The following is a 25,684-nucleotide window of genomic DNA, read 5'->3' as shown; positions in this document are numbered from 1 at the left end:
ACAGGCCATTTATACTGAAAATCTACTGGAAGCTGCTTGGGTGTGCCTGAAAATTGGTTGGGCGGGGTCTCTGGGAATCACCTGGGTGGGGCAAATGAAGGGTGTTAGCCAGTTTAATGGAGACTCAGATATGGCAGCTGCCTGCATCTGCCCACCAGGAGGGGGAGGGCTCAACAAAGAAATAATGGCTTCCACCAGCTCCTCCATCCAGGAGAAAAGTGCCCCTCCAGTCCTCACCTTCAAGCCAGTTCCTCCCCATATGTCCCAGTATTTTGAGCTGCTGCCTTGGTGCTAGAGATTAGAGTGAGTAAGTCCATCAGCGAGTGAGTCGATGTGTTGTGGGCCCTTCAAGAGGAGCACCTGGGACTGCAGCCTCCCTTGTCTCAGCCACAATCTCCACTAGTTTTCACATCCAGAAGCTATGAGGACTTCTCCTCCTGGCACTGAAACCCTGGGCTGGGGAGCCTGGTGTGGGGCTGGGACCCCTCACTCCTTGGGGGTGGGGAAACGGACCTCCACAGCCAAGATATTCCTCCTGATTTTTAATGGTCACATGTGGGTGTCAGACCAACTCTTTCTACCAGTCTGCCCTCCTACCAGTCTCTAAGTTGTTTCTTCTGTATGTCATTAATCGTAGGACTTCAATTCACCTAGACTTCAGGCAGTGCTTAATGATGGCTGTGCTGTAATTTAGTTGTAGTTTTGATGTGGTCATGAGAGGATGTAAGCACAGTGTTTACTTCACCATCTTGAGCAGAAATAATTAAATGAATTTTTTTAAATATGCATTTTAAAGGCAAAAGTAACACTGTTTAGTGTTATCTAATTGACTTTAAACTGGACTCTTCTTTGCATTTTTGACGAGATCATTGACAAGACCTGGTGTTTGAAAAAATTAGGACTACAAAAGTATATTTTCTTAAGCTTGTTTTTTTACGGGTACATATTTACATTATAGTCCATAAACTTTGAAGCTTATAAAATTTTATTTTTACTACTACTTCCCATATGATCTTTTTTTTTTTCCCATTTATTTTTCTCTTCCTCTTCTCAGTTCCTTATATTCGGCCTGAACAAATAGGATTCAATTGAAGGGAAACAGTTCTAGATACAGAGTGAGAGGAACAGCAAAAAGCATATGGGAAACTGGGTATAGGAACAAAGTTAAAAAATGCCTGCTTTTGATTTTAAATTCTTTCAAGACGATAATGTATGCATTCAGACAGTTCAGAATCTGAAAAACACCTCATTCACCTTGACATTCAAACAGTTATTTATTGCATTTCTCCTACCATGTGCAAAACATTGTGCAAGATGAATGAGTCACAAAAAGTCATGAATGTGACTTTTTGACCTCAAAAGACTTTAGAAAAATTATGTGAGGTAGGGGCGAGAAGGCAGGCACTAATCAGAAATTTATAATATGTGTGATAACTTCAATAATAGAGATGTACCAGAGTGTTTTAGAGCCCAGAGGATGAAGAATATCTAGCCTGTGAGGGTAGAAAAGGCTTCTGGGAAAGGGGTGCCCAAGTTAACCCTGACTGGATGAATAGATGTTAGCCAGGGGGAAGGGAGGGGAATGAGGACAAAAAAAATTTCAGACGCAGGGGCACTATAAACAAGGTACAAGGTTGCCACTGGCTGGCTGTGCCTGCAGAGCTTTAGGATTAATGCAGGTCAGACCGGGGTGAAAATGAAGGGGAGGTAGACTGGGGCCGATGCCTGGACTAGCACCTTGCACCCTGTGAAGGGGCTTGACTTGATCCTGTAGGTGATGGGGAGGCTGTGAAGGATTAATCATAGAAAGATCATGAGTAGATATACTTCAAAATAATCCACCTGCAAGCTGTGTAAAGAATAGATTTATAGGAAGCAAGAATGAGTACAAGAAAATCATTGAGGATGTTGTTGCAATAGTCCATGAAGAATAATTGGCAGGGTAGTGTTAGAGGGAATTTGCAACATGCCCTCTTTCTCCAAGTGGCTAATGTGAATACTGAGGTTATTCATGCTCCTAGTATTTTTCACCCTTCTTGTGTCAGGTACTAAGCCCTGAGATACAGGGCTTGTTCTGTGAACAGGAATTATATGTGTATAGTTTGTTTCTAGGAGCAAGATGGTTAGATTCCTATCATACAGTGTTTAGGTGCTGAGAATATTCGTACAGTGCCTCAGGGCACTTAAGAAAGTTGCCAAAGATGCAAAAGTTCTCTATAGTCATATTCCAAAGGTGTGGTATGTTTCTACAACCTCTGAAAGGTGTAGTCATGCCAAGTATTTCTGTACAGTCATTTTTCTGTGCCTACAAATGTTTGCTGTAATGGTCAGTCATTTTTAGGGGATGACTTTCTTCAACTTGGCATTGATCCCTAAAACCATTAATGAAGTAATTATACTGCATTTTGTAGTTGGTATTCCCAGGCACTAATACCTGTTGTTTGAAGTAAGGCCCTTTTGATTATCCCCACCCCCTTTCGGTTCAGGCCGTTGTTTCTCAGTCTAGTTGTGTAGGACACAGCTCCGTGTCCCATGCTGGAATTATGAGCCTTGTGCTTCCCCCCAGCTGAGGCAGTCAGTCGCTGCTCCTGGCAGCACACAGTAGCCCACAGCAGCACACAGCAGCCCACACTGACCTCAGGCTGTTCTCGGCAGCCCAGCTCCAGCTGTTGTTCACAATCTTAGCTGTAGAGAGTGTAGCCCCCCGGCCCATGTGGGAATCTAACAGGCAAGACGTTAGGAGCATTGCACTTCAACTACCTGAGCCACCGGGCCCGGCCCCCTTTTGACTTTTAATATAAAATTGTATTGTAGAATTGGAGATTCTGCTTTTCCCAAGAAAGTCAGGGAAGTCATGGAATTTACTAGTTTTAACTTAATGAGAAACAAAAACAAACAAACAAACAAACCCAAACAAAATGATTAAAGTTTGATAACCTAACTAGATTTTTACCTTTTCTGATTCTTCATACATATATATATATGTATGATATATATATATATGTATGAAATATATATATATATATATATATATATTTTTTTTTTTTTTTTTAATTTACAGGAAAGAAAATTTATCCGAGTTTCTTCTTAAACCTGTCTTAGAAATAACAACGCATTTCAATCAGGGATTTGTAAGTATACTTTTCTTCTTTGTTTAGGAAATTAGATATTGATTTTGTAGCAGAAATGACTCTTTCAGTAAAACACTTGCCAGGATATAGCTAAGCTATACAAGTTCAGTTGGCATGCATAATTTGAATGACAGAAACACACATAAAATCACCCCTCAAAAAAAACAACAACAAAGAAATCAAACTTCAATGAGAAAACCTTCCCTTACTTAGTGAAGGTTTGATTTATTTTTTGGCAATTTCTTTTTCTTGATGTCATTTTCATTACTTATTCCTCTTTGTGAAAATATCTGTGTTTCCACATGTTTTAGAAAGTCTGTAGCATCCCTGGGAAGGAAGAGGAAAAGGGTAAGATGTGAACACAGGAAAGGGAAGAATTTATATTCTATTAAAAGCTAAATGGCTTTGGACAACTTTGTATTTTCCATTAACACTTTTAGTGATTTTTTTAAAAAATAAAGCTGGGTCTCATAATAACTAAGGCACATTCCGTTTCATCATATTATGAAATGCCTGTTATTGTGCTAAATCCCAACTCAGTAATGGGGAATCTGGGAGACACTTCCTATTTCAATTCAGCAAGAGATCATGACTAGCATATCTTTTCACAAACAGACATTTTATTAGATGAATTGAGAAGAACCAGTGACATTTCAAGTCTAAGGTAGTGCAATTCTAGGACGAAAGCAAAGAGTCAGCATATTGAGCTGAAGAGCATACCATAATCTAGGACCTATGATGTAAAGACAGGTTAGGGAAGCGGAGTTAGCTAACTGAAGTCTAGAGTCTGTGGGTTCCTCCCTAGACGTATAAAACCTTGGACAGCATAGTTCAGGCTGGGCTTCTCAACTATAAATATTTGTATTTGAAGGCTGTTGACTAGAAATGATGACTATCTTAGATGATTTTGTGATTCCAGGAAATCCCTGAAACCTTGTTGCTTAGCAGTCAATAGTTATTTTGTCTTGGTTAATATGTGGTTATTATAATGACATTAACATTTGTATAGTAGCTAATAAAACCAACCAACAGGAATTGTGAATATTTCTAATTTGCTTCATCAGATAAAATCTCAGTAAATTCTTTAATTAGAATGTGTACTGAACTTTTAATTACACGCTCTGTAGCAATATAGGTGGCTTCTTAACTATGTGGGGTTGGTTTCTAGTTCTATACATCTATTTATGAATCTTGTGGTTTGGAGCAAGTTACCTGAACTCTCTAATGCTTCAATTTGTCAGTAAAATGAGGGTGCAAATGCTTATGTTACTAGGCATTTTGGTTACTCTGTTAACAGGTTTATTATGGGGATTAAATAAAATGATGACATAATACAATCTAAATAATAATGAAATAAACCTATACTGCAATCATAATTTTTCTCTTTACTATATTGTTTCATGCATTTGAAGTTTTGTTCACATAATGATTTATTTCATTTGTCAGCATAAATAAGCTATTTTACGTATGAAGTTGGTGTTTATAAAATCACTGAAAGGATTGTTTAAATGTACATTCTTGGACACATTCCCAGATAGTTTTAAGAAGCATCTTAGATAATTCACATGAAAGTAGTCTACAGGCTACACTGTGAGAAACACTAATTTCTCTTTAAAAATCATCCCCAAACGACAGTAGTTGATTATCAACATCACATACGGATTTTATAAAAAATACATATTTCTAAGGCTTCCGCTTGGTTGATCCTGATTTGACAGATATGAAGCAAGGGTTTGGAACTTGTGTGTTCAAAAAGTTGCCATGCTGATTTTGATATTTGCAAACCACTGCTTTATAGCCTGGCTGTATCTCTAACTTTTTATTGATAAAGCTTTTGGCTGTGCTTGCCATATAAGGATGAGGGGAAATCATTATGAGTATGTGCTTCAGCTAGTCCAGATCAAGTTACAGGAGTAAAAAGCATGCATTTGGATGTCTGCATTTGCACGCATTAACGAGACTGTTCACCCTTGGTTATGTCTTGCTTTAAGTAAATCCATAAATTGCAGAATTTCTGAATAAGAAAGGACTGTTGGAGACTACTGTGTCTTTCAAACCTGTTACTTCACAAAAGAGGAGACAGAGGCTCAGAGATTTGCCTAAGATCACAGGGCAAGATCTGAACCTCTAGCTCAATTTTATTTCTATTACAATCAACTGGCTCTGATTCTGCCCATTTAGGAACCTGCAACCCCTGTGAAGTCAGCTTCTCTAGTGCAGGCTGGTACTTTCCTTGCAGGTGGAACCATAAAGAGTAGTCTGTGAGTCAGCTTCCCCACTTAACTGTTCAGCCGTCTGAAAGTTAGAGCTTCTTCCTTTCCAACTCCAGTTCTCTGCCATGAATAAAAAGAAGCAGGATGATCAGGGAACCAACAGAACTCACCAGGAGAGGCAGCCTATTCCACCAGTGGCACCATATTACCTTTCTGATTCTTTTTCTTAACCAGAGCTGACCGTGCCTTTTATCAAACTCCGTAACTCTCAATGACAGAGCACTCCTCATTTTGTCTATCTTCTTATTCTTGCATCATTTTTTTTTTCATGGTGCCCCTTATGTCCTTATTTTAGTTGTCCTTATTTGGACACTATTCACCTCCGGATGCCATTAAGTTCAACAAATATTAAGTACTATTCTGTCCCAAGAACAATCCTGGGTACCAGAGATGTTAGATGAATCCATCCTGATCCTAGTTTCAGAAGTGTTCACAGTATCATGGGGAAGGGACTAGTATGGAAAATGCTGTAGGAGCACTTGAGCCATTTCTTAGGGGAGTCAAAGAAGGCTTTGGTGAGGAAGTGACATTGGTCTGTTTTGGGTGCCAAAGCCATAACCCACAGTATAAATTTGTTACATTTTGAAACTACTCAAACAGAAGGTTTCTAAGACTTAGTGAAGAGTTGATACAATAGATGTTTATAAGGCAGGTGTCAGCATGATGGAGAGAAAGAGATACTGCAACATGGGGCAGGAGACCTGGGTCCCCTTCTCATGCTATCACTCCCAATCTATGTGACTGTTGGCAATCCAGACTCTCTAGACCTCATTTGACTATTTGTTCAATTCATTCAAATAATAAAATTCGTGTCATAAGTTGACCTGTATACTGGGATATGGTAAGTGCAGGAAAAGTGCCTCCCAGGCAAAGTGCTGTCTGAATTGAGGCCTCAGTTTTAAGTAGTTGTTGACCTGGTGAAGAGAAGCTTTGGAAGGAGAGTATTCCAGCCAGGAGGTACTGAATCCATCCATTGGCCTGAACCTGGAAGTGAGGGGAGGTGTGCCTGAGAGTTACAAGTCCTGACTGGGGAGTAGTTTCTTTTAACTGCTGGATCACAGGAGTAGGAAGGAGCATCGAAAGGGAAGGAGCCTGAGAAGTAAGCAGAGTGTAGATGATGTTGTTAGGCTGAGGAACTGGGTGACGTTTTCCTGGCATAAGGACAGTGAACGAAGAGATGAGATAGTGAGATTTGCTTGGGTATGTAAAGAGTGGACCAGAGAGCAACACGACTGAGGCTGGGTAATCAGCGAAGAGGGTAATCTAACCTAGGGAGGCTGGTGACCTTAACTGGGGTAGTGAATGAGGGTGAACAGAGCACTCAGTCTACCAATTGAAGAGCTATTTAGAGAACAGAGTTTATATGACTTGATGATCATGCAGGGTGAGGAAGAAAGATGCTTCCTGAGTTTGACTTGTGCAACTGGATAGATTATAATGCTATACACTGAGAAAGAAAACCCAGGAGGAGGAACAGGTTTCAAAAGGAAGACGAAGCTCTCTAACACGAGGGGATGAGACCAGCTGATCTCTCCCGGGGTTCTTCAATATTAACTGGCCTTCCACATGCTGAGAATATCACACACATTGTCATACTTAATCTTTGCAACTGCGGGAGGTATTATTATTATCTGCCCTCAAAAGGTGTGGAAGCTCAGGCTCACAGAGCTTAATGCTTTGCCTAAGGTCCCTTAGCTGAAAAGTAGTGGAGCCAAAAGTTCAGACCAGAATTCTAAGCAGGTGTATTTCATTCTACTGCACCCACACCTTCTATTATATCACTCTGCTTTCCTTTTAGCTCTGACACATATAATTCTGTGAAAATAGGTCACTTGTAGAACACAGATAACTTTAGACTTTATGGAGTGTTAAATTGAAGGCATAAACTCTACCTTCTAATTTATCATTATCTCTCACTTGGAATACCGCAATGGCCTCCAAACTCATCTCATGATTCTAGTCTTCTTCTTTTCCAAACATATCCCATTTGCTGCAACCAAAGGGATCTTTTTAAAGTTCAATTTTGATCACCACAATATAGATTGAAAACCTCCAATGTCTTCCCATTGCTATTAGGATAGACCAAATCCTTAACATGCCTCAATGATATACCCTGCTATCTGATCCTCTTCATCTTACATCATTTTCTACTTCTCTGTGCTCTGGCCACACTGGCTTTCCTTCAGTTCTTGAAATGTCCTGTGCTCTTCTCCTCTGTATGAAATATTTGTTTCTGTCTCATACCAGCTAGCTCCTTTTACTCTTTCATATCTCAGCTTATATTGTGAATGATTCCAGTTCAGGTACACTCACATAACACCTTAAAAGTTTTCATTGAAGATTTATCATAGTTTGTATTTATACATAGATTTATGTGGGTTATGTTTTTTCTCACCTATTAGATTCCATAAAAGCAGTCATATAACTGTTTTGCCATGCACGTAATTGGCACTCAATACGTTCCAAGTGAATAATAGATTTATAAATGAATGAAAGTGATTCTGGATTAACTAATTTATATCTGATTATTTATTTGGTATATTTCTGTTTAGAACTGAAAGATGAACATTTTCTTTTATTCCTATAAAATAAACTGAGTTTTAGACCTATACAATATTGTTTTTTAATACCTCAATGATACAGTACTTCCTCTGGTATTATATAGTAATTATTTTTCCTTTCCTGAAGTCAGTTTTGTTTTGCTCAATAAGTGAAGCTAATTTCAACAGCATGGGGGTAATTACTGAATTGACTTTTTTTTTTAATTAAACCAATTAAACCAAAGCAATTAAAACTTGGAAATGGCAACTATAAAAGAACAATAAATGTGTCATCATTTCAGTGTACCAATGAAGGATGGAAATGTGTTATAATTTATTTAATTTATTTTTAAATGTTACATCTTTATTGCTAATTAAATAAAACTTTTTGATCCCAGCCTTACCGAAAATAATTTAGAATTTTCAGGATTGAAATTTCATTTGTTTCCTTTCAAGGATGATTCTCTGCCATGTGACTGTCATAGTCTCACAAATGAGGCTTGGATAAGGCCTAAGGACGGATGTCACTAAGGTCTCAGCCCAAGCTCTAAAGTGGAAGTGACCTGTCAGGGCTCAAAATTGGCTCTCAAGACTGAACAAATGATTGAACTGTGGGATGTCATCTAGTTGAGAGATTTTTGCATTCTATTTTCCAAATATACTGCTGGGACAACCCCCTCGCACCCCTGCCCCGGAACTGTCTACTGAACATTGACCATAAAAGTTATATAACCTTTCAATATCTGAGAGCCAACTGAGGGAGTTAGATTAGATGAATGCTAAACAATTTCTTTTTCTTTTTTTAAATTTGAATGGTCTATACTTCTAAATGGATGAAGGACGGAATTAGAGAGAGGTGGAGGGAGGCTTATATGTTGGAGATTAAAGTTATGGTTGATACAGGGGCAAGGTGCTGGCCACTAGGGCCATGATTTAGGTTGTAGTCCAGTATTTGCCAACATGGGGATTCTGGCCTCCTTAGTTTCTGTAGAATTTTTAAAGGTGTCCACAAAGCCATTTATCTGTGTCTAAATAAATATCACATACCATATATGCTACTGGTTTTCAAATATCTATAGATCATTATTATACGAAGGAGAATTAATTTCTTTAAAAAATTTATTTCAAAGTAATTTTTATTTGTTTTATGGTTTTTAATCAACAGATATCTAAAAAAATCTAGGTTCTTCAACTTTGCGGGATCATCTTGCCATGAAACCTCAGTCAATGTACTTAGCTCTCATACGACAGGGAACACAATGTTTTCTTGTTTTTCCCACACTTAGTGTTTCTGAGAATCCTCAGAATGAATCTTTCCTGAGTGCTACATGTCACTTGTCCTGGGATGATGCTCTGTCTCTTGCTCATATTTCCGGCTGTCTCCTAAAGCTTTTTGCTGCTTCTACACCTCTCTCTAGTCTACATTGCCTTAAGATTGTCCTCAGAGGCTTTTTTTTTGTTGCCTTAAACAGCGATATCACTCATATGGTTATGGTGCATAGTAAACATTACCAAAAACGTGAGGATAATATGATAGAATTATAGTGCAGAAAAGGGAAACCTAGAATTGGATATTCAACATCATTCCTAATAGAGGCCATTTATTATGCTCATTAACAGAGGTCTCCCTACTGGTTGGCTCTCTCCTTAGTATCCAGCCTGTCACCAGGTTTCAGGTGTCTACCCACCTTCCACAGGCAAGGTAGTGTCAATCTTGACCTGCCTCCCTGGAATCTAGGCTAAAATCCTTCTCCCTACATATAAATAAATCAATACATGCTATGATTTGTTATAGTCTGCCAGTTATGCAATGAATACAACTTTTAAATTATAACAAGTAACTATTATCGTCTGAATCTCATCATTCCAAAGTGGGATTCTCATTTAACCAAGCCTCCTCCACAATAACAATCTACTCCTAAGTAAGAGAGGTTTGCTGATCAAAGGGGTGAATGATTTTTTTTGTTGTTTTTCATAAAACCTTAAGAGAACACAGCACAGACCGACTTCTAAGCAGGGCTCAAGTTAATAATATATGGACATGTCTTTCCCTAATAGACTTTACAATCAGAAAACTTCCCCTAAGCACATGAAGGCCTGGCAGAAGTTCTACCTTTTTCTCTCACCCTCCTACGCCAGAGACTGGGCCTTTTCCCTTTACACATTACATCCACCATGTCCACAAGTGATCTGATGTTAAAAAGTGAATTTATCCTTGAAACAATTAGGAACCACCATTATTGTGGAATAAGTACTGATCCAGATGTTCAGTAACTTGATATCTGAACTTAATTCTGAAATTAATGAGATAACCATCATACCAACAATCTGTTCTCCTTTTCCTCATCTTTAAAATCAGCTTTGCTTTTTATTTGTTTATTAATATGCTAATGCCTAAAGTTCCTTCTACCTCTAAAATTTTCAGGTATCTCCAAGTTACCTATGGATTGTCAATTTTTTTTGTTTTTCTTTTGACTGTCTTTAATGGCATTGATTAGTTTGACTTCACATCAATTCCGTTAGATTGTAAAATAGGAAAAAGAGACTGGTTTATCAAGGTCAGATAGATATTTGAGTGTCTTGTGCAAAACATTACATCTCAGTCTTAAAAATTAGCCTGTTGAAATATTTTTATATATTTTTAAATGCATAAAACACAGTTATTAATCTTCACTCAGTTACTGGACTTCACAGGTCATTAAAAATGTGTTGTGAAAAGTTAGAATTAGGAGTTGATCGCTTCTCAGCCTTTTGGTTAAGATCAAGTATAGAATTAGGAGTTGAATCATATGTTTCCATCCCTACCCTTTATTTTAAAAATGGAAGTTACCACCAAAATAAATTAAAGGGAGAGAGTGTGCCAGAGTGCAGATAATGCTTTAAAATTGCAATTTTTAAAAGACTAAAAATTCTATTTCCAGTTACAATTACTACTATGTATATGAGAAATAGAGATGAGAATGATTCAAGGTATGTTTCCCACATACAGCTGGGAGGGAAGTTATAGAAAGGATTAAAAGAAAGAGATGATTCTTAGGTTCTAAAGAGTTCAACTCATGCCTAAACACAACAGCAAAATGGCCACTCAGCTTGGCCTCAGTTGAACAAATGCTTCCAAAAAAAAAAAAAAAAGAAAGAAAGGAAGGAAGGAAGGAAGGAAGGAAGGAAGGAAGGAAGGAAGGAAGGAAGAAAGAAAGAAAGAAAGAAAGAAAGAAAGAAAGAAAGAAAGAAAGAAAGAAAGAAAGAAAGAAAGAAAGAAAGAAAGAAAGAAAGAAAGAAAGAAAGAAAGAAAGAAAGAAAAATTCAGTGAAAATATTCTGCTATGACTGGACTAGTTTATCTTAAATTAAAGGTACATTAAAGAAACATGGCATTTTAAGACTACAGAAAGACTTCTGATTTAGAATTTACTAGGAAACAGGTTTTGAATTTTAATATTGGCAATTAACAATACCTTAACATACAAAGACTATTCAGGTTAACAGAAGATAAGCATCTCTGCTTTCTTTCCGTGCTCCATCAAGGATAACAACAATCTCCTAGGGTGCTTGCAATATATATGTTGTCAAACCCCTGAATCGGAGGCTCTAGGGAAGGCAGTAGGGGTATGTATCATTTACAGACTGCCCAGATGAGCCTTGTGATCAAGCAAGTTTGGGAAACACTGCTCTGGTTCATTTGGAATAAAATTAATTTCAGGTAAATAGGCTTTTTACCCACTCTTCCTCTCTCTCTTCCTTTATCTATTTCTCTCCTTCTCCACCATTAAAATTTTTAAAAATCAGACGAGATCGGGCGCGTTCAGGGTGGTATGGCCGTAGACAAATAGTAACAAGTGTTGGAGAGGCTGTGGAGAAAAAGGAACCCTCATACACTGTTGGTGGGAATGCAGACTGGTGCAGCCGCTATGGAAGGCAGTGTGGAGGTTCCTCAAAAAATTACAAATAGAATTACCATATGACTCAGCAATCCCTCTCCTGGGTATCTACCCAAAGAATTCGAAATCATTTATACATAAAGACACGTGTGCTCCAATGTTCATTGCAGCTTTGTTTACGGTGGCCAAGACATGGAAACAACCAAAATGTCCTTCGATAGATAAATGGATAAAGAAGTTGTGGTATATATACACAATGGAATACTATTCGGTGTTAAGGAAAGATGATATAGGAACATTTGTGACAACATGGATGGATCTTGAGAGTATAATGCTAAGCGAAATAAGTCAGACAGAAAAAGCAGAGAACCCTATGATTTCACTGATATGTGGTATATAAACCAAAAACAACAAAAGAACAAGACAAACAAATGAAAAACAAAAACTCATAGACACAGACAATAGTTTAGTGGTTACCAGAGGGAAAGGGGGTTGGGGGGTAGGAGATGAGGGTAAGGGGGATTAAATATATGGTGATGGAAGGAGAACTGACTCTGGGTGGTGAACACACAATGGGATTTATAGATGATGTAATACAGAGTTGTACACCTGAAATTATGTAATTTCATTAACAATTGTCACCCCAACAAATAAAAAAAATAAATAAATAAAATATCTTTTAAAAAAATTAAAAATCATAGGAAGAACTAATTTGCTTAAAATCACCCTGTTAGTCTCCAGGCTGGCATAGGTGAGATATAATTTTCTCAGAGACCTTATTTTTTTTGTCTTCTTTCCACGTTTAATCAAGTGTTAGGGTGAAAAATCTGGTTCTTCTCTGTAGAGTGGCTCGTAAGACTGAAGAGGAATTAATTTACACTGCCTTGTGTCAGGATGTAATATGTTCGCAAAGCTATAAAAAGGAAATATCCAAACCTTATATTAAAAAAAATTGAAAGAGGTCACTGGTAGAGCAGATGGATGAAGCAGTGTGCCTGATCATTTAGCAGCTACTGGGCTAAAAGGACAGTTGGGCCAAGGTGTTCATAGATAGGGCAGCTTGGAGAAGGTCACCAAATTGTAGTCGTGGTTTTCAAGAGGAAAATTCAGAATATTACATTAAAATTCATATTTATGTGTCTGACTGTATAAAAATGACTAACAAATTTGGTAAATACAGTGCCGTTAACTGTCAGTTATCGCCAGGGAATCTAATAGTGGACTTCTTTTGCTGCATTCTTTGGGACCTCTTTCCTTTGTGATCGGAAAATGCCTTTTCATTAAATGCAAACTTATTTTCATATTTTAACAAAAACTTCAAAGATAAAGGTCAAGCATCTGTCAATAAAGTCTAACATTAAACCAAAAAAATCTTGAAACAAAAGTTTATATTGATATTTCACTATTTTCAATAAATTCTGCTAGTTGTGACATAGTAGCTAAGTTAGAAAGTAAAACTAACATACCTGAAGATAACCATAATTAAATTGTAGATAAGATTAAACCACCAGCAATGGGATTTTGCTTCCATTTTATTCTGTGAAAGAATTTTAAGGCTTCTGAATTATGTATGGTCACATATTATGTAATTATACTATGTATAATATTTAATAGTTAATGAGAATTATAAAGAGCAAAAGCAATTTTTAATCAAAGTTGTGCATATTATTTCAATCATATGATCTTCCTTTTTAAGATTCAAAATTGAATTAAAGTTTTCATATCAGATAACTATTTGAGCAATGTTTGAGTTTGGCTCAACACTGTGAAGAGTATATTGTTCAAAGAAAGAAAATATTCTTGCTGAAGTGATTTATGCATATGGTAGATAGCATAGTAGGTGAATTTTAGGTGGCATCTGGTTCCCTAACTTTAGCCCTAAGTATTTCTATGCTATTTTAGTCTCTTCCAAATTTATAAGGGCCTATGACTCTAGAATAAAGGAAATGTAATAAAGTGATTAAAATCCCACATTTTGGAATCACACAAAACAGGGCTTACATCCTAATTTAGTGCAAGTTCCTAATATCAGGAAGACTTAATTTTAGTCATCTCATTTGAATTATGAAGATAATAATCCCCCCGACTTCATAGCTCAGACATTTGTGGTAAGGATTAAATAAAATAATGTATATAAGGCAATGTACTACGTAGCTAAATAATGGCTCACTTAAGAGTAGTTGTCTTAAATATGTCTAGCTGATAATTATTTTAAGTATCAGCTAAGATTCTCTTTAATTCTTTATAATTCCTTTAATGCTTTCTCTAGACAATCTTCACTGAGGAATGGAGCCCATAATCTACAACTAAAGTTAGCTAACTTTCCGATCGGTTTTTTAAATGCAAACAAAGAGCCATAGTCTTGAAAATCAAAGTTGTCTCTGAAAATATGCTGACTTTTTGAGAGAAAAGATTTTTTGAACTACCTCAGACTGGAGAACTGAGAACAAATCTTAGGGTGGGAAAAAAGTATGTGATGACTGTAGAAGTTTTTGTTTCTGGAAGGGCATTGAATCATTGACTAGCTTGTGGGAGAAGACTTCAAGATGTGATGAGGCCCCGGGCATTGTCTGAGTTTCCTGGATGGTGCCCAGGACACCACCTCACTGGGCTGAGCCAGAGGGGGATTAAACAATAGAAATTGAAATGGGATTAGGAAATCCAAGTGTAGAGAGGACGTTTCCTTCACTTCCAGGAAAACTGAGCTCCATAAAGAAGCTCCATGTCTAGTATAACCCTAGAAAGAGTGAGAAGCAGTGGTGAAGAGAAGTGCCTCAGCAGATGGACCTGAGTGACACCTCAGGACTTCCCAGGAGTACAGGAAAGTGACTGAAATGACATCAAGAAAGTCAAAGAGTGGTTTAAATAGTCCATGGGCATGGCTAAAAACACACCTGACACTAGATAGGTGCAATCTGATGAGATTGACAGCAATTTATTAGCCATACATACTTACAGCCTTGGGGAGGTGGACCCCATGCAGGGCCATGCTGGGGCTGCACTTGGGAACAGAGTGACAGCGAGGGCTGTGGGAGACAGGCTTTAGGACTAAGAGGGTGGGGTGCCTCTTGGTTCCTGTGGGAGAATATGATTGGCTTATTTGAGTAATTCTGTAGGCAGGCAGGGAACTGAAACCTGCTGCTCAGAGATGAGTGGGAATTGTGCTTGGTGCCTTTGATAAGGAGGGTTGTTTGGCTAAAGGACCTTATCCATGGGAGCAGAGTGGGGAGGGAACTTGGGTTATGCTATTCAAGGCATATTTTATCAAATGCCAAGATACCACGTAATACCAATCCTTAATGTTTGGCCTTATGACAGACACAATTGACCCCTTGAAATGTTGACATCAATTTAAACTGAGATGACTGAGACTTTTAAGGAACAAAATCAGCATCTGACCTAGAGGGAGAAGGCCACACAGTGAGGTGGTTGTCAAAAACACGAACTTTAGAGGTGTCCCTATTTAAAGCCAGTCAAGGCAATTGAGAGATCTGTGTGGCATTGGTGTAGAGTGGGTATCCCCAGGGAAGTGGGTATGAATGTTCCATTTTATGACCTAAATAGGAATTATTTGACGAATCCATTAAGCCTCTCAATTAAACTAGCTGCCTGGAGCTGACTGTCTGGGTCCCCCAGGGGAGGTGGAAGTCTGATTGAATGCCTTCTTCAAAAGGCCAGCGCTGTGTATACTGAGAAGTAAGAGGGGTGACTTGGTCACTATCAGTAGTATCTAGATACAGAATATCCTGGAGAGGTCTTAGTGTATACAGAGAAATCTGTTACCTTGATTTATATTTTGGGTATCTGTGAAGCAGGAGATTCTCAGAGTTCTTTACCCTAAACAGGGCAACTCTTAGGTAATGACCTAAGAATTTGAAAAAATGTAAAGAGGGGGCCAATTGTTGATTACCTGAGGTGTGCCAATTGTGCTGGCCCCTGGGTTTTCTCCTTTCTCAGGGGCATTCTGCTTGAGGGATGAAAAGCAGCAGCTCTCCACTGAGTTCCATCATGTATGATTGTGATGATAGCATCGGTAATATGTGTAAACTCCCATTGCTGCTCGCTCATTTGACATACGAGCTCCCCAAGTAGCCTTGGACTCTAGGAGAGGGGTGAGTGTCAGGGGACTAAGGAAGGCGAGGCCACATCCTCCTGCAAGTGGAATATGCCAGAGGGCCTAAATCTGACTCCATTCTGCAGAAAGGAGGACTCAGGAACCATGCCGAGCTATTAAGATGCTGCTTCAATAACTCAAGGCATAATGGGGAGCTGGATACAGACGATCTGAGGCTCAAGGTTTGTGAGAGCCTGTCTTTCCAGAAGAGCCTAGTATGTGGCCAGAAATATGATGTACAGCGCAAGGCCAGCGAAGGCAGCTTCTTGCATTAAAAGCCTTTGGGGAACTTATGGCCATGATAGGCGGTCCAGAGACGCCAGGAAACGTGAGACAAGGTTACTGAAGCCTCTACAGTAAAGAGGTTTCTGAGGGCACAAACTGGAGTGCTTGTTGATTTAAACTTGGACAGATTTCTAGAGCCTTTTTTGTTGGGCTATTTTGTAAGTATCAGCATCCATGACATCAAGTAAAATTGGTAAATGAGGAATACGTTGCCTCCAGAATTCATAAAGGACTAAAAGATGTTGGGCTTGTATCAGACCTTGTGAGTCAGTGTCTGAGTTTTGGCAGTGTAAAGGATAGAGTGACCTTTAGTTTACCAAGTACCTTTCAGGAATTTAATGGCGGTGGGAAGGCCTTGCACTGTGTGGGACAATGGTCAGTCCCCTTTTGTGAGCTCCTTTTTGAGTACTTGTATGACCTTAATGAGTATGTCAGACAGATCTCTTCAGTGAAGGATGTCATCAGTATAATGTCATACCTGTGCTCCTGAAGAAAAGTTCATATAGTTAAGATCTTGCCTGTAAAGATTACCGTGTTTCCCCGAAAATAAGACCTAACCGGAAAATAAGCCCTAGCATGATTTTTCAGGATGATGTCTCCTGTACATAAACCCTAAGGCGTCTTTTGGAGCAAACCTTAATATAAGACCCAGTCTTATTTTCAGGGGAACATGGTATGTACAAAGGCAAGACATCTATGAGTAGCCTTGTTGTAAAGATGTATTGTGTCCCTTCAGTGATAAAGGCAAACTGTGGCTAACAGGCTGTTGAAAATAGGCATTGCACAGAACATATTAGTCAGATTTATAGTAGCAAAATATTCACCAGTTGCTGATTGAATGGAGTCAGCAATTTCAGTAAATAAATTGTTGGGAGTAAGGCCTTAACGGGCTGGGACCATGGCGTTACAGTTGTAGCAGTCCACTGTGGGGCACCATTGATTTGTTCCAGGTTAAAGAACAGGCCAGATGGGGCTGCTAAATGGAGGAAGAATAGGGTTAATTACCCTTCACTCATTACCTGTTATGTAACAAATGTTAATTCTTGAAGACCCTGTTTTAAATTACATATAGTCATGTTAACTATTTTAACAGGATAAGGAGGGAGTTCTTAGGTTCTCATTTTGTCAAGCTTATTTGTAAATGTCAAAAACTTAATTTTTATTTATTTTTCATTGGGTCAGAGCATCCATGCGCATTATGGGCTATTTTAGGGTAATGAGTGCTATAACCATGGGTAATTTAAGCAAGACAAAAGTTCTGATAGTTAAAATGAGGCATGCCTATTTGTCCTCTATTCAGTAATTACTGCAAGTTAATCCCCCCTTATGGTGTATACCATGTTTAAATATAATGGGATACCCAGGTAAAAACTGTAATTTTAGCCTTAGTTAAGGCCATGAAGTTTTGCCAGTTGGTGAATTTCAGCAGATATTAAAGTTAATTCAGTGCCTATGTTGTAGAGACGTTGTTTGCTGTATAAATTTTTTTTTAGTAAATTTTGGATTTCCAATGGGCCATATAATAGGCATTGGTTTAAGTTGTATTTTGTTGGCTTTCTCTCCCTGGATAGAGGGTTTCTTTTTTTCTTTTCTTTTCATTCTTGTTTGTTTGTTTGTTTATCTTGCTGTTGTTCTAGTCACTGGATATACTTGGAGTAGGTGGTGGGGGGAAGGGGGAGGTGATCCTCTCTATCCCTATCATATTTGTAAGTTTCTTCCTCCAGAGAGTCTTAAATAAGTACTATTAGAGTTAGGGGTCTCTCTCATAGCAGTGATTGATTTATGTGGTTTAAAGACCGTGGGCTTACGTTGGGTTTGAATTTACCTCTTAATGAGAAATGCAAGGGTGTCATGGATATTTCCTTACAATTCTGAAGATTAGGATCTTTGTTGTGATGGAGACATACAGTGCATTTTGCCATGCATAATTCACACTCACATTTTTTGGCCCAAACTTTCAGGGAAAAAAATTTTTCGCTTTAATTTTTTTAATTCAAAGTTTTATTTGTTTACATTTAGGTACTTGTTTTTTGTATTATATAGGAATTTTAGCATTTATTTTTTAACATATTGTGGTGAAGAAATTTTATGTAACAAATAATTACAAAACACAAGGACAGATAGAAGGTACAAGAAATTTTATGTACTGGTAACAAATTTATGATATTTACGCATCACAGAACGCCAAGACCTCTTCATCGTTCCAAGTTCATTATAAGTTCAACAAAACAGATTATTTTATTCCAGGGAATTATTTTGCATACGGATATCGTTATTGATTTCTAGAGTTATGCTTTTAACTCCTAAGCCTAAATAAAAGATTTAAAAGCATTATATAGGTATGGAATTAGTACTACCCATGTATAATGTGTACCCTTATTATTCTTTCACAAATTTGGGCAAAAAAGGTACACATTATACACTGCAAAATACAGTAGATAGCAGAGTGGTGCAGGGGAAGAGTGCTAGGCCTACCACTGATTTAATGGATCAAAACCATACTCTGCTATGGCCTCATCATTTCTGTCATGTGTGCTTCCTTTTTTCCTTCTTTCTCTCTCTATACAAATTCCCCGAGAATATTTTGGGTTTCTAGCCATGTAAAGTTGTAGCTTTCAATTTCTGTCTGCACATTCGCCTGTGGTGCAGACCTTCTGGGTGGTTATAAGGGAACGTTTGGGATCTTTGTAGCCTTCCTTGTAAGTGGCCCCCTCTTTCTCTAGGGGATGCTAGTCTTTCTGGAATCAGGGTCCATATCCAGTAAAGTCATTTTGTCTGTGGTTTGGACGGAGGCCATAAGGCCCATGATTGCAAGATTAGGTGTTTGGCTTGCTAGTAAACAGCAGCACTGAGCAAGCCTAAGTACATTGACTATGGATTTTGCATTAGGAGAACAGTTGAGCACCAAATGCTCCTTCCTTCCCCAACCCTTCTTGTTTTCATCAGCCCCTGGACCACAGGCCACCATGGATGTGCACCTCAATACCGTTGGGGGTCAGGAGAGCGCAAGCAACAGCAGCAAGGGATGCAGCCAAACAGGAGACAAGCAAGGTTATTACCTTTGCACGAAAAATAACAACCTGGGTGACAACCTTAATTCTCTGTGGGGTAGCGGTCTCTTTCCTTGCCATTAGCCTCACAGAGTACTGACTACCTCTGGGGCTGTTCCAGAGGTGCACAAGTACACGCAATGTCTATATAGCTTCCCCAAGTAGTCAGTGATGGTCACCAGGCTAGGTGCAGTGACCTGGCCTGACCCTTGGTAAGCTGAATTGAAGTTCTAACTGGTTAAGGCACTGTGTTTTCATTGCCTTTACAGATGGGACCCTCAGAGACCACCTGCCAAACACAGGATAAACCTGACAGCACCTGGTTAATCCAGGGAATATCAAATAACAATAATTCTTGTCTTGGAGACAAGAGGGTTTTAGGATGGAAAGAGATGGCAGTGGCCAAAAAAGACCACAGAATACCACACAGGACATAACTTAAGCCTGTCAGCAATTGGCGGTTTCATCTCAGGTAGCCTTAGCCATATCACAGAACCAGTTAAGTTAGCGAAGAACAGTTAATTAAAGTTGACCAGGTATCCTCACTCATGGTTGGACATGTTATGTGGTTTGTGACATCAATAGTTTGTATTGCCTTCTAATCACTTTGTTGATGAGGGAGAGATTCCTACCCTGGGGATATGGAGCTGACTGAACACACAACACTTGACACTGGACAGATGAGGTCCACAGCTGTTTATCAGACACATATATTCACTGCCCAGGGAGGAGACTGTAGGTCATGCAGGGCCACATGGGGATTATACTCAGGGACAGAGTAAATAATCAAGAGATATGGAAGGCAAACTTTGTAGCAACAAGAGGGGGTGGTACCTCCTGGATCCCACAAGAGGATGTGATTGGCTTATTTGAATAATTCCACAGTCTGGCCTGAAACCAAAAACCACTACTCAGGAATAAGCAGGAACCATGCCTGATCCCTTTGATAAGAAGAGTTGTTTGCCTAGGGTACCTTATCTATCCATGGGAGCAGCGTGGGGAGGGAAAGTTATGATTAGGCCCTTTGAAGCCCTTCCAGTCTTACTAGATGTCAGGGCAGCATGTGATAGAGAGCATTAATTTTAGGCCTTACACCACAGGGAGGAAGGAATCCTGTGAATGATTGTAAATTAGTTGGAACTTTACCGCAAAGAGAATACATTTTAATATGAAAGTGAATGATTTTACTTTGAATCACAAGACTGCTTTGTGTTATGAAGGAAAAATGGGGATCTGTAAGTTAAAATGATTTCTGTTAAAGCATAATGCAGTTACCTGATTGTATGTCTGGTGTTTTTTTTTTGTTTGTTTGTTTGTTTTTTTTGGTTTGTTTATTTTTTGTGGCTAAGTGAAATGGATGTCTCACTATTACTTGGATAGAAAGTTATTGATCCCTAGCCAGAACTTCCTTTTCTGGCACGATGGAAGACTAAATACATGTTTTTAAAAATCCCTAGTACATAACACTCTAAAATAAAAGCTAAAGTATTTTCAAAACTCCTTTTAAAAGAATGTTCATATTGGCCTATAAGTAAGAGAATATTCATAAGCTCAATGAGAAATCACAAATTGAGAGGCTCCCCTGGGTTCCGTAGTGACTCACAACTTCTGTTTTAAAGAGCCATTTTCTTGGGACAGGGAAGAAATTTAAGACCCACTCAAGGTGTGAAAATTAGATTAGGTCCCCAGCAGAAGGCTTAGACTGCTGCTGAAGAGTGACATGTTCAGCCAAAGGGTAATACGGCAAAACCCTAACCTTCAAAGGAAGACAGTAAGGATATTTGTGAGCCTTGACCTTGTGCAGGGTGGAAAAGAGGGAAAAGGTCTCTACTGATTATTTATTACCAAAAAAAGTAGTACCTCACATGTTTGAAACTGTGTAGTTTTATAAATTCCATGCTGAGAATTTAAAACTCACCAGTTTGGTAGTTCCCCCAGATACTCAGGATAGGCAAATTCAGAACTTATGTAGAGGAAAACACTTTAACTCAGATCGCAGGTAATTTCAAGGAAGACGTTTAAAAAACATAAACTCACAACCAAAACATCACAAAACATGCAAGGAAATAAGCTACCATGAGAAAGATTCTACAGAAACAAGAAACAACAAAATCAGACCATAAAGAATTCATATGTTGGAATTATTTATACAGAATTTTAAAACATAGTCTTAATGTATTTGAAAAGAATAAATGAGGGCATTTAATTATGTATGACTAAGGGATAAGTACTATAATACAATGAAGCAGACTTGAAAAGGAGTAAAATTGTCTAGAAACGAAAAATATAATAATTAGAAATTAAAATTTAGTGTATAGCATATGTGGTAGATTAGACACAGATGGAGATAGAAAGAACTAGGAATAGGAAGATGGATCTAAGGACATTATGCAAAATGCAGCACGGAGAAACAAAAAAGAGGGAAAATATGAAAGAAAGATTAAGATATATGGTCAACAGAATGAGAGTGTCTATCTCATTTATCTAACTGAAATTCTCCAGGAAATAATAGAGAAAAGAGTAAAAGTAATATTTAAAGAAGTAATACCTAAAAATTGTCTAGAATCAATGAAAATCTCAAAATCAGGAATCCTAACAAATTATCAGAAAGAGGAACAAAAAGCAAAAAGCACCAAAGAGATAAGTGACATTTCAGAGCATCAAAGACAAAAATACTCAAACTTACAAAATTTTCCTTTTTAATAGCCTCCTAATGATTCTCCTTCACATCAGTCTCCATTTTCAGACAATGGATCTCATACACACTTTTATAAGGTGATGTAGAAATTTTCGTGGTTCCCCAGTGCTCACAGTAAGAAATGCAATCTCCTTTTAAATAGCATTCATTTTCTTTGCAATTTGGGTTCTATTTATTTCTATGATCCAATTTATTTTTCCAGCTTTACATGGTATAACACTCTATTGTATCCAGATATCTCCTTTTCCTTTATTAGGAACTTGCCTTTTACATTCCCATTTTGATTATTTAACTCAAGATGTTTTTCTGGCTTGTTAAGCCTTTGTTTTCTTTCTACCTGTATAAATCTCTTCCAAATATTAAGGCTCAGTATGTGTTTTGCAGCTTCTGAGTCTCTTTGAATCACCCCCAAATTCAATAACCATTTTCCTTCTACATTTTATGGCATTTTTCATTTATACTACTTATTTGAATATATCGTGTTGACTTCTAGTTTTACATTTCCTTTAATATGCTTGTATTTCACTGTACACTTAGATTACACTTAGATTATTCTTTCAGAGTAAAGGCCAGGCATTCTGTTTTCTTGTGTGTCTCCATTGGGTTCATTACAGCATTTAGTCTTCTTTGGCACTATTTCTTTGCAATCTGGCACTGAGTTAAGGATATAGTAGATGCTAAAAACAATACGTTGAGTGAAGATTGAGCCTGTTTTTCAACAGATATTTGGTTAGTTGTGATAGAAGGAGCAATGAATGAGGTGTTGGATGAAATGGGTTCCGGTCACGTCTCTCTCGCTTGCCAACTGGGTTGCTTTAGCCAAACCATTTCATTTTTATGACCTTCAGTGTCCTCACCTTTAAAATAATATAGTAATGACTTCCCCACAGTGCAGAATCATATGAGCTAATTCTTATTAAAATGTTTTAAAACAGTGTGTACTCAACTCATGTTTATACGATTTTTCAGATAAAAATTTTATCACAGAAAATTTGGAAAACTATAAATGTAAAGGTCAGAGAAGAAAATAAAAAAATAATTTGTAATACTACTGAGACTGAACTATTGTTAAAATTTTGGTATATGTTTCTTACCATGTTATTCTGTGCATATATTTTAAAAATTATATGTATACTCTGTTTTTGAACTTTCATTTGTTATGTCTATTGAATATATTTTAGATATCATTTTTAATTAAGTCTTTTTTCTATTCAACTTATATCATATTAAATAACTATAGTAAATTAATTTCTTATTTTTACAAAAGGAATTTGTAAAAGTTAAATGCATCCATATAAATAATGTTACTTCAATTAACTTAATTGTAGGTTAATACCAATATACATAATTTGATGAAAAAAATATTTCAGTGGTACGACTTTTCTCTCTGAAGTTATTTGTTATTTAGTTGGAAAATTTCTTTCTGTATGACCCAGAAAATCTGCAAAACAAACTTTAAAATTTTTGCTGCTGTGATTTTTATTGAATTTTGTGCTTAATGAAACATTAAAATGATTTCTTCTCCTGAGAAGAAAAATAAAGTGCTGAAGTGAACTTAGAAAACAAATCAGAGTTTGAAAAGGCTCAATCGTTCCCCCCTTTATCTTAGAGTAAAAGTTGGAAGAAAAAAAGACAAAAATTAAGTCCATTCAAAAAGGGGCTAAGAGGGTAGCCGGTTAGCTCAGTTGGTTAGAGTGCATTGCTACTAACACCAAGGTTGCCAGTTTGATCCCTGCATGGGCCACTTTGAGCTGTGCCCTCTTTAAAAAAAAAGGGGGGGGGGGCTAAGAGACATCCTAAAGAATTTTTGTTTAAATTAATAAAATGGAAGAAAAAAACATTACTAGAACTTCTAAAGTACACATCTAAAAAAAAATCCTACCTATATATCAACTTTATTTATCCAATTAAGAAAAAGTTTGTGAATGACTTTCAGTTTTTAGCCATGTCCCTTTTGCTATTGTTTTTGGCCTTTGGTTATGCATTTTTTATGTAGTAGTTATACACCTTGAAATGTCAACTCGCTAGAAAATTTTCTTTTTTCGAAACTTTCATTAAGAGTTTAGAATTATCTTGGCCTAAAAAAAGATTTTATTTTTAAGATATAATATAATGACATCAAATAATCTAGCTTTGAAATATATACAGGTAAGATATATATGTGATACACTTGTGCATGTGAGCACTGAAAAAAAATCTGGAAGGATATGCACCAGAATTATAATAGTGCTATCACTAGATAATGAGATATAAGGCTATCGTTTTTTTCTTCTTTATGCTTTTCAGGATTGTCATTTTTTCCAACAATGAGCATATATTATGTTCACATGCAAACAGAAAGTAATTCATTTTGAAAAAGAAAAATGGAATAATAATTGTAGCATTTGGTAAACAAATGTATAGAGTACCTACTAAGTGTTAAGAATACATCAGTGAAATAGCCTATAGAAACCTCTGCCTCTGTCGAGCTTACATTCTAGCGGAGGGAAACAGACATTTAAAAAGGTGTAATCATAATACCAGATGTCTGATAGCCCCATTTCTCTTATTTTCACTTTAAATATATGCAAAATGTTATCTTCTCAGGTTATTTTTTTCCTCTGCCGTATCAACCTCCTTTCCTTTCAGAGGCTAACATCGTAATTTTACTGTCTGTCTATTGTAATCACACAGAAATAATGTCAAAAGTATATTATTTTTAAAAAAATAAAATCAAAGAAAATTAATAAAAAAAGTGTAATCATGATAAATTATAATATGTATTAAAGCTACTAAGTCCTTGGGGAAAGTGAAACGAAGTAAGCGGGATCTTGAGCTACAGGGAGGAGATGCTGTTTTAAATGGTGCGGTCAGGGCAAGCCTGACTGAGAAAACAGAGTTCTCTCACATATTTTGTGATCCTTCTTTCCTCTCTATATTATGTCATTGTGTTATTACTCAGATTAAGAATTGTTTTTTGGGCATCCAGTTGTCTCAGTTGGTTAGAGCGCAGTGCATAACACCAAGGTCGCCGGTTTGATTCCCACATGGGCCAGTGAGCTGCGCCTTCCACAACTAGATTGAAAACAACTTGACCTGGAGCTGATGGGTCCTGGAAAAACACACTGTTCCCCAATATTCAATAATAATAATAATAATAATAATAATAATAATAATAATAATAATAATTGTTTTTCATGCATCTTGAAGAAACTGAGAATGGCAATCCCATTTTAACTATTAAAGAAACACTTAAACATGATTTATTGTTGAAAGTATATGAAAGGTTCACCTTTAGGGAGAAACTTTGATGAACAGTGTAAGGGAGATGTGGTCCTCTGTGACAGGTGTCTTATCTGGAATGTTGCAGAAAGGTAACAGGAGTTTGCAGTGTGTGTTTGCTGGGGAGGATTGGTGGGGGGCGGGGCGGGAGGGATTGTAAATGATTTTTTTCTTAATGCTCTTTTTTTTCCTGAACACCAAGTTTCTAGCAGTATCTCTATGTTAATCTATTTTTGTCTTTATAACTCACAGCATCAGAGGCTGTCTCTAGAGCCACAATACCAGAGTTTAACAGGAAAATTGAATTTTATAATGATAATCTAGTATAGTGCCTATAAATTAATATGACTAATTTCTGAACAAACTTCATTTGTATGGTGGTTAACCGACCACATTTATATCCATTAGTTTGCTTGGTTGTAAGGTAATAAACCAGGTAATATTAATCTTACTTT

General features: G+C 37.4%; 1 protein-coding gene across 6 annotated transcripts in view; it reads left to right on the top strand.

Annotated features, from left to right (window-relative positions):
• The window catches only part of PKIB (cAMP-dependent protein kinase inhibitor beta), a 106,390-nt gene that overhangs the window by 68,166 nt on the left and 12,540 nt on the right, over positions 1-25,684 (top strand). For 2 of the 6 annotated variants that reach the window (XM_081036455.1, XM_081036454.1), the window contains exons 3-4: positions 3,062-3,131; positions 19,167-19,271. The exons of 2 other annotated variants lie outside the window; for them this stretch is intronic. In XM_081036455.1, coding sequence (XP_080892581.1) covers positions 19,187-19,271 — 85 coding nt within the window. In that variant the 5' untranslated portion in view covers positions 3,062-3,131; positions 19,167-19,186. The remainder of the gene's footprint in view (positions 1-3,061; positions 3,132-19,166; positions 19,272-25,684) is intronic. 2 more of the 6 variants (XR_013992444.1, XM_081036456.1) reach the window with 1 other exon arrangement.

Source organism: Rhinolophus hipposideros (genome assembly GCF_964194185.1).
Source record: "Rhinolophus hipposideros genome assembly, chromosome: 3".
In the NCBI taxonomy this organism is placed as follows: Eukaryota; Metazoa; Chordata; class Mammalia; order Chiroptera; family Rhinolophidae; genus Rhinolophus; species Rhinolophus hipposideros.
This window is presented reverse-complemented; position numbering and strand designations above follow the sequence as displayed.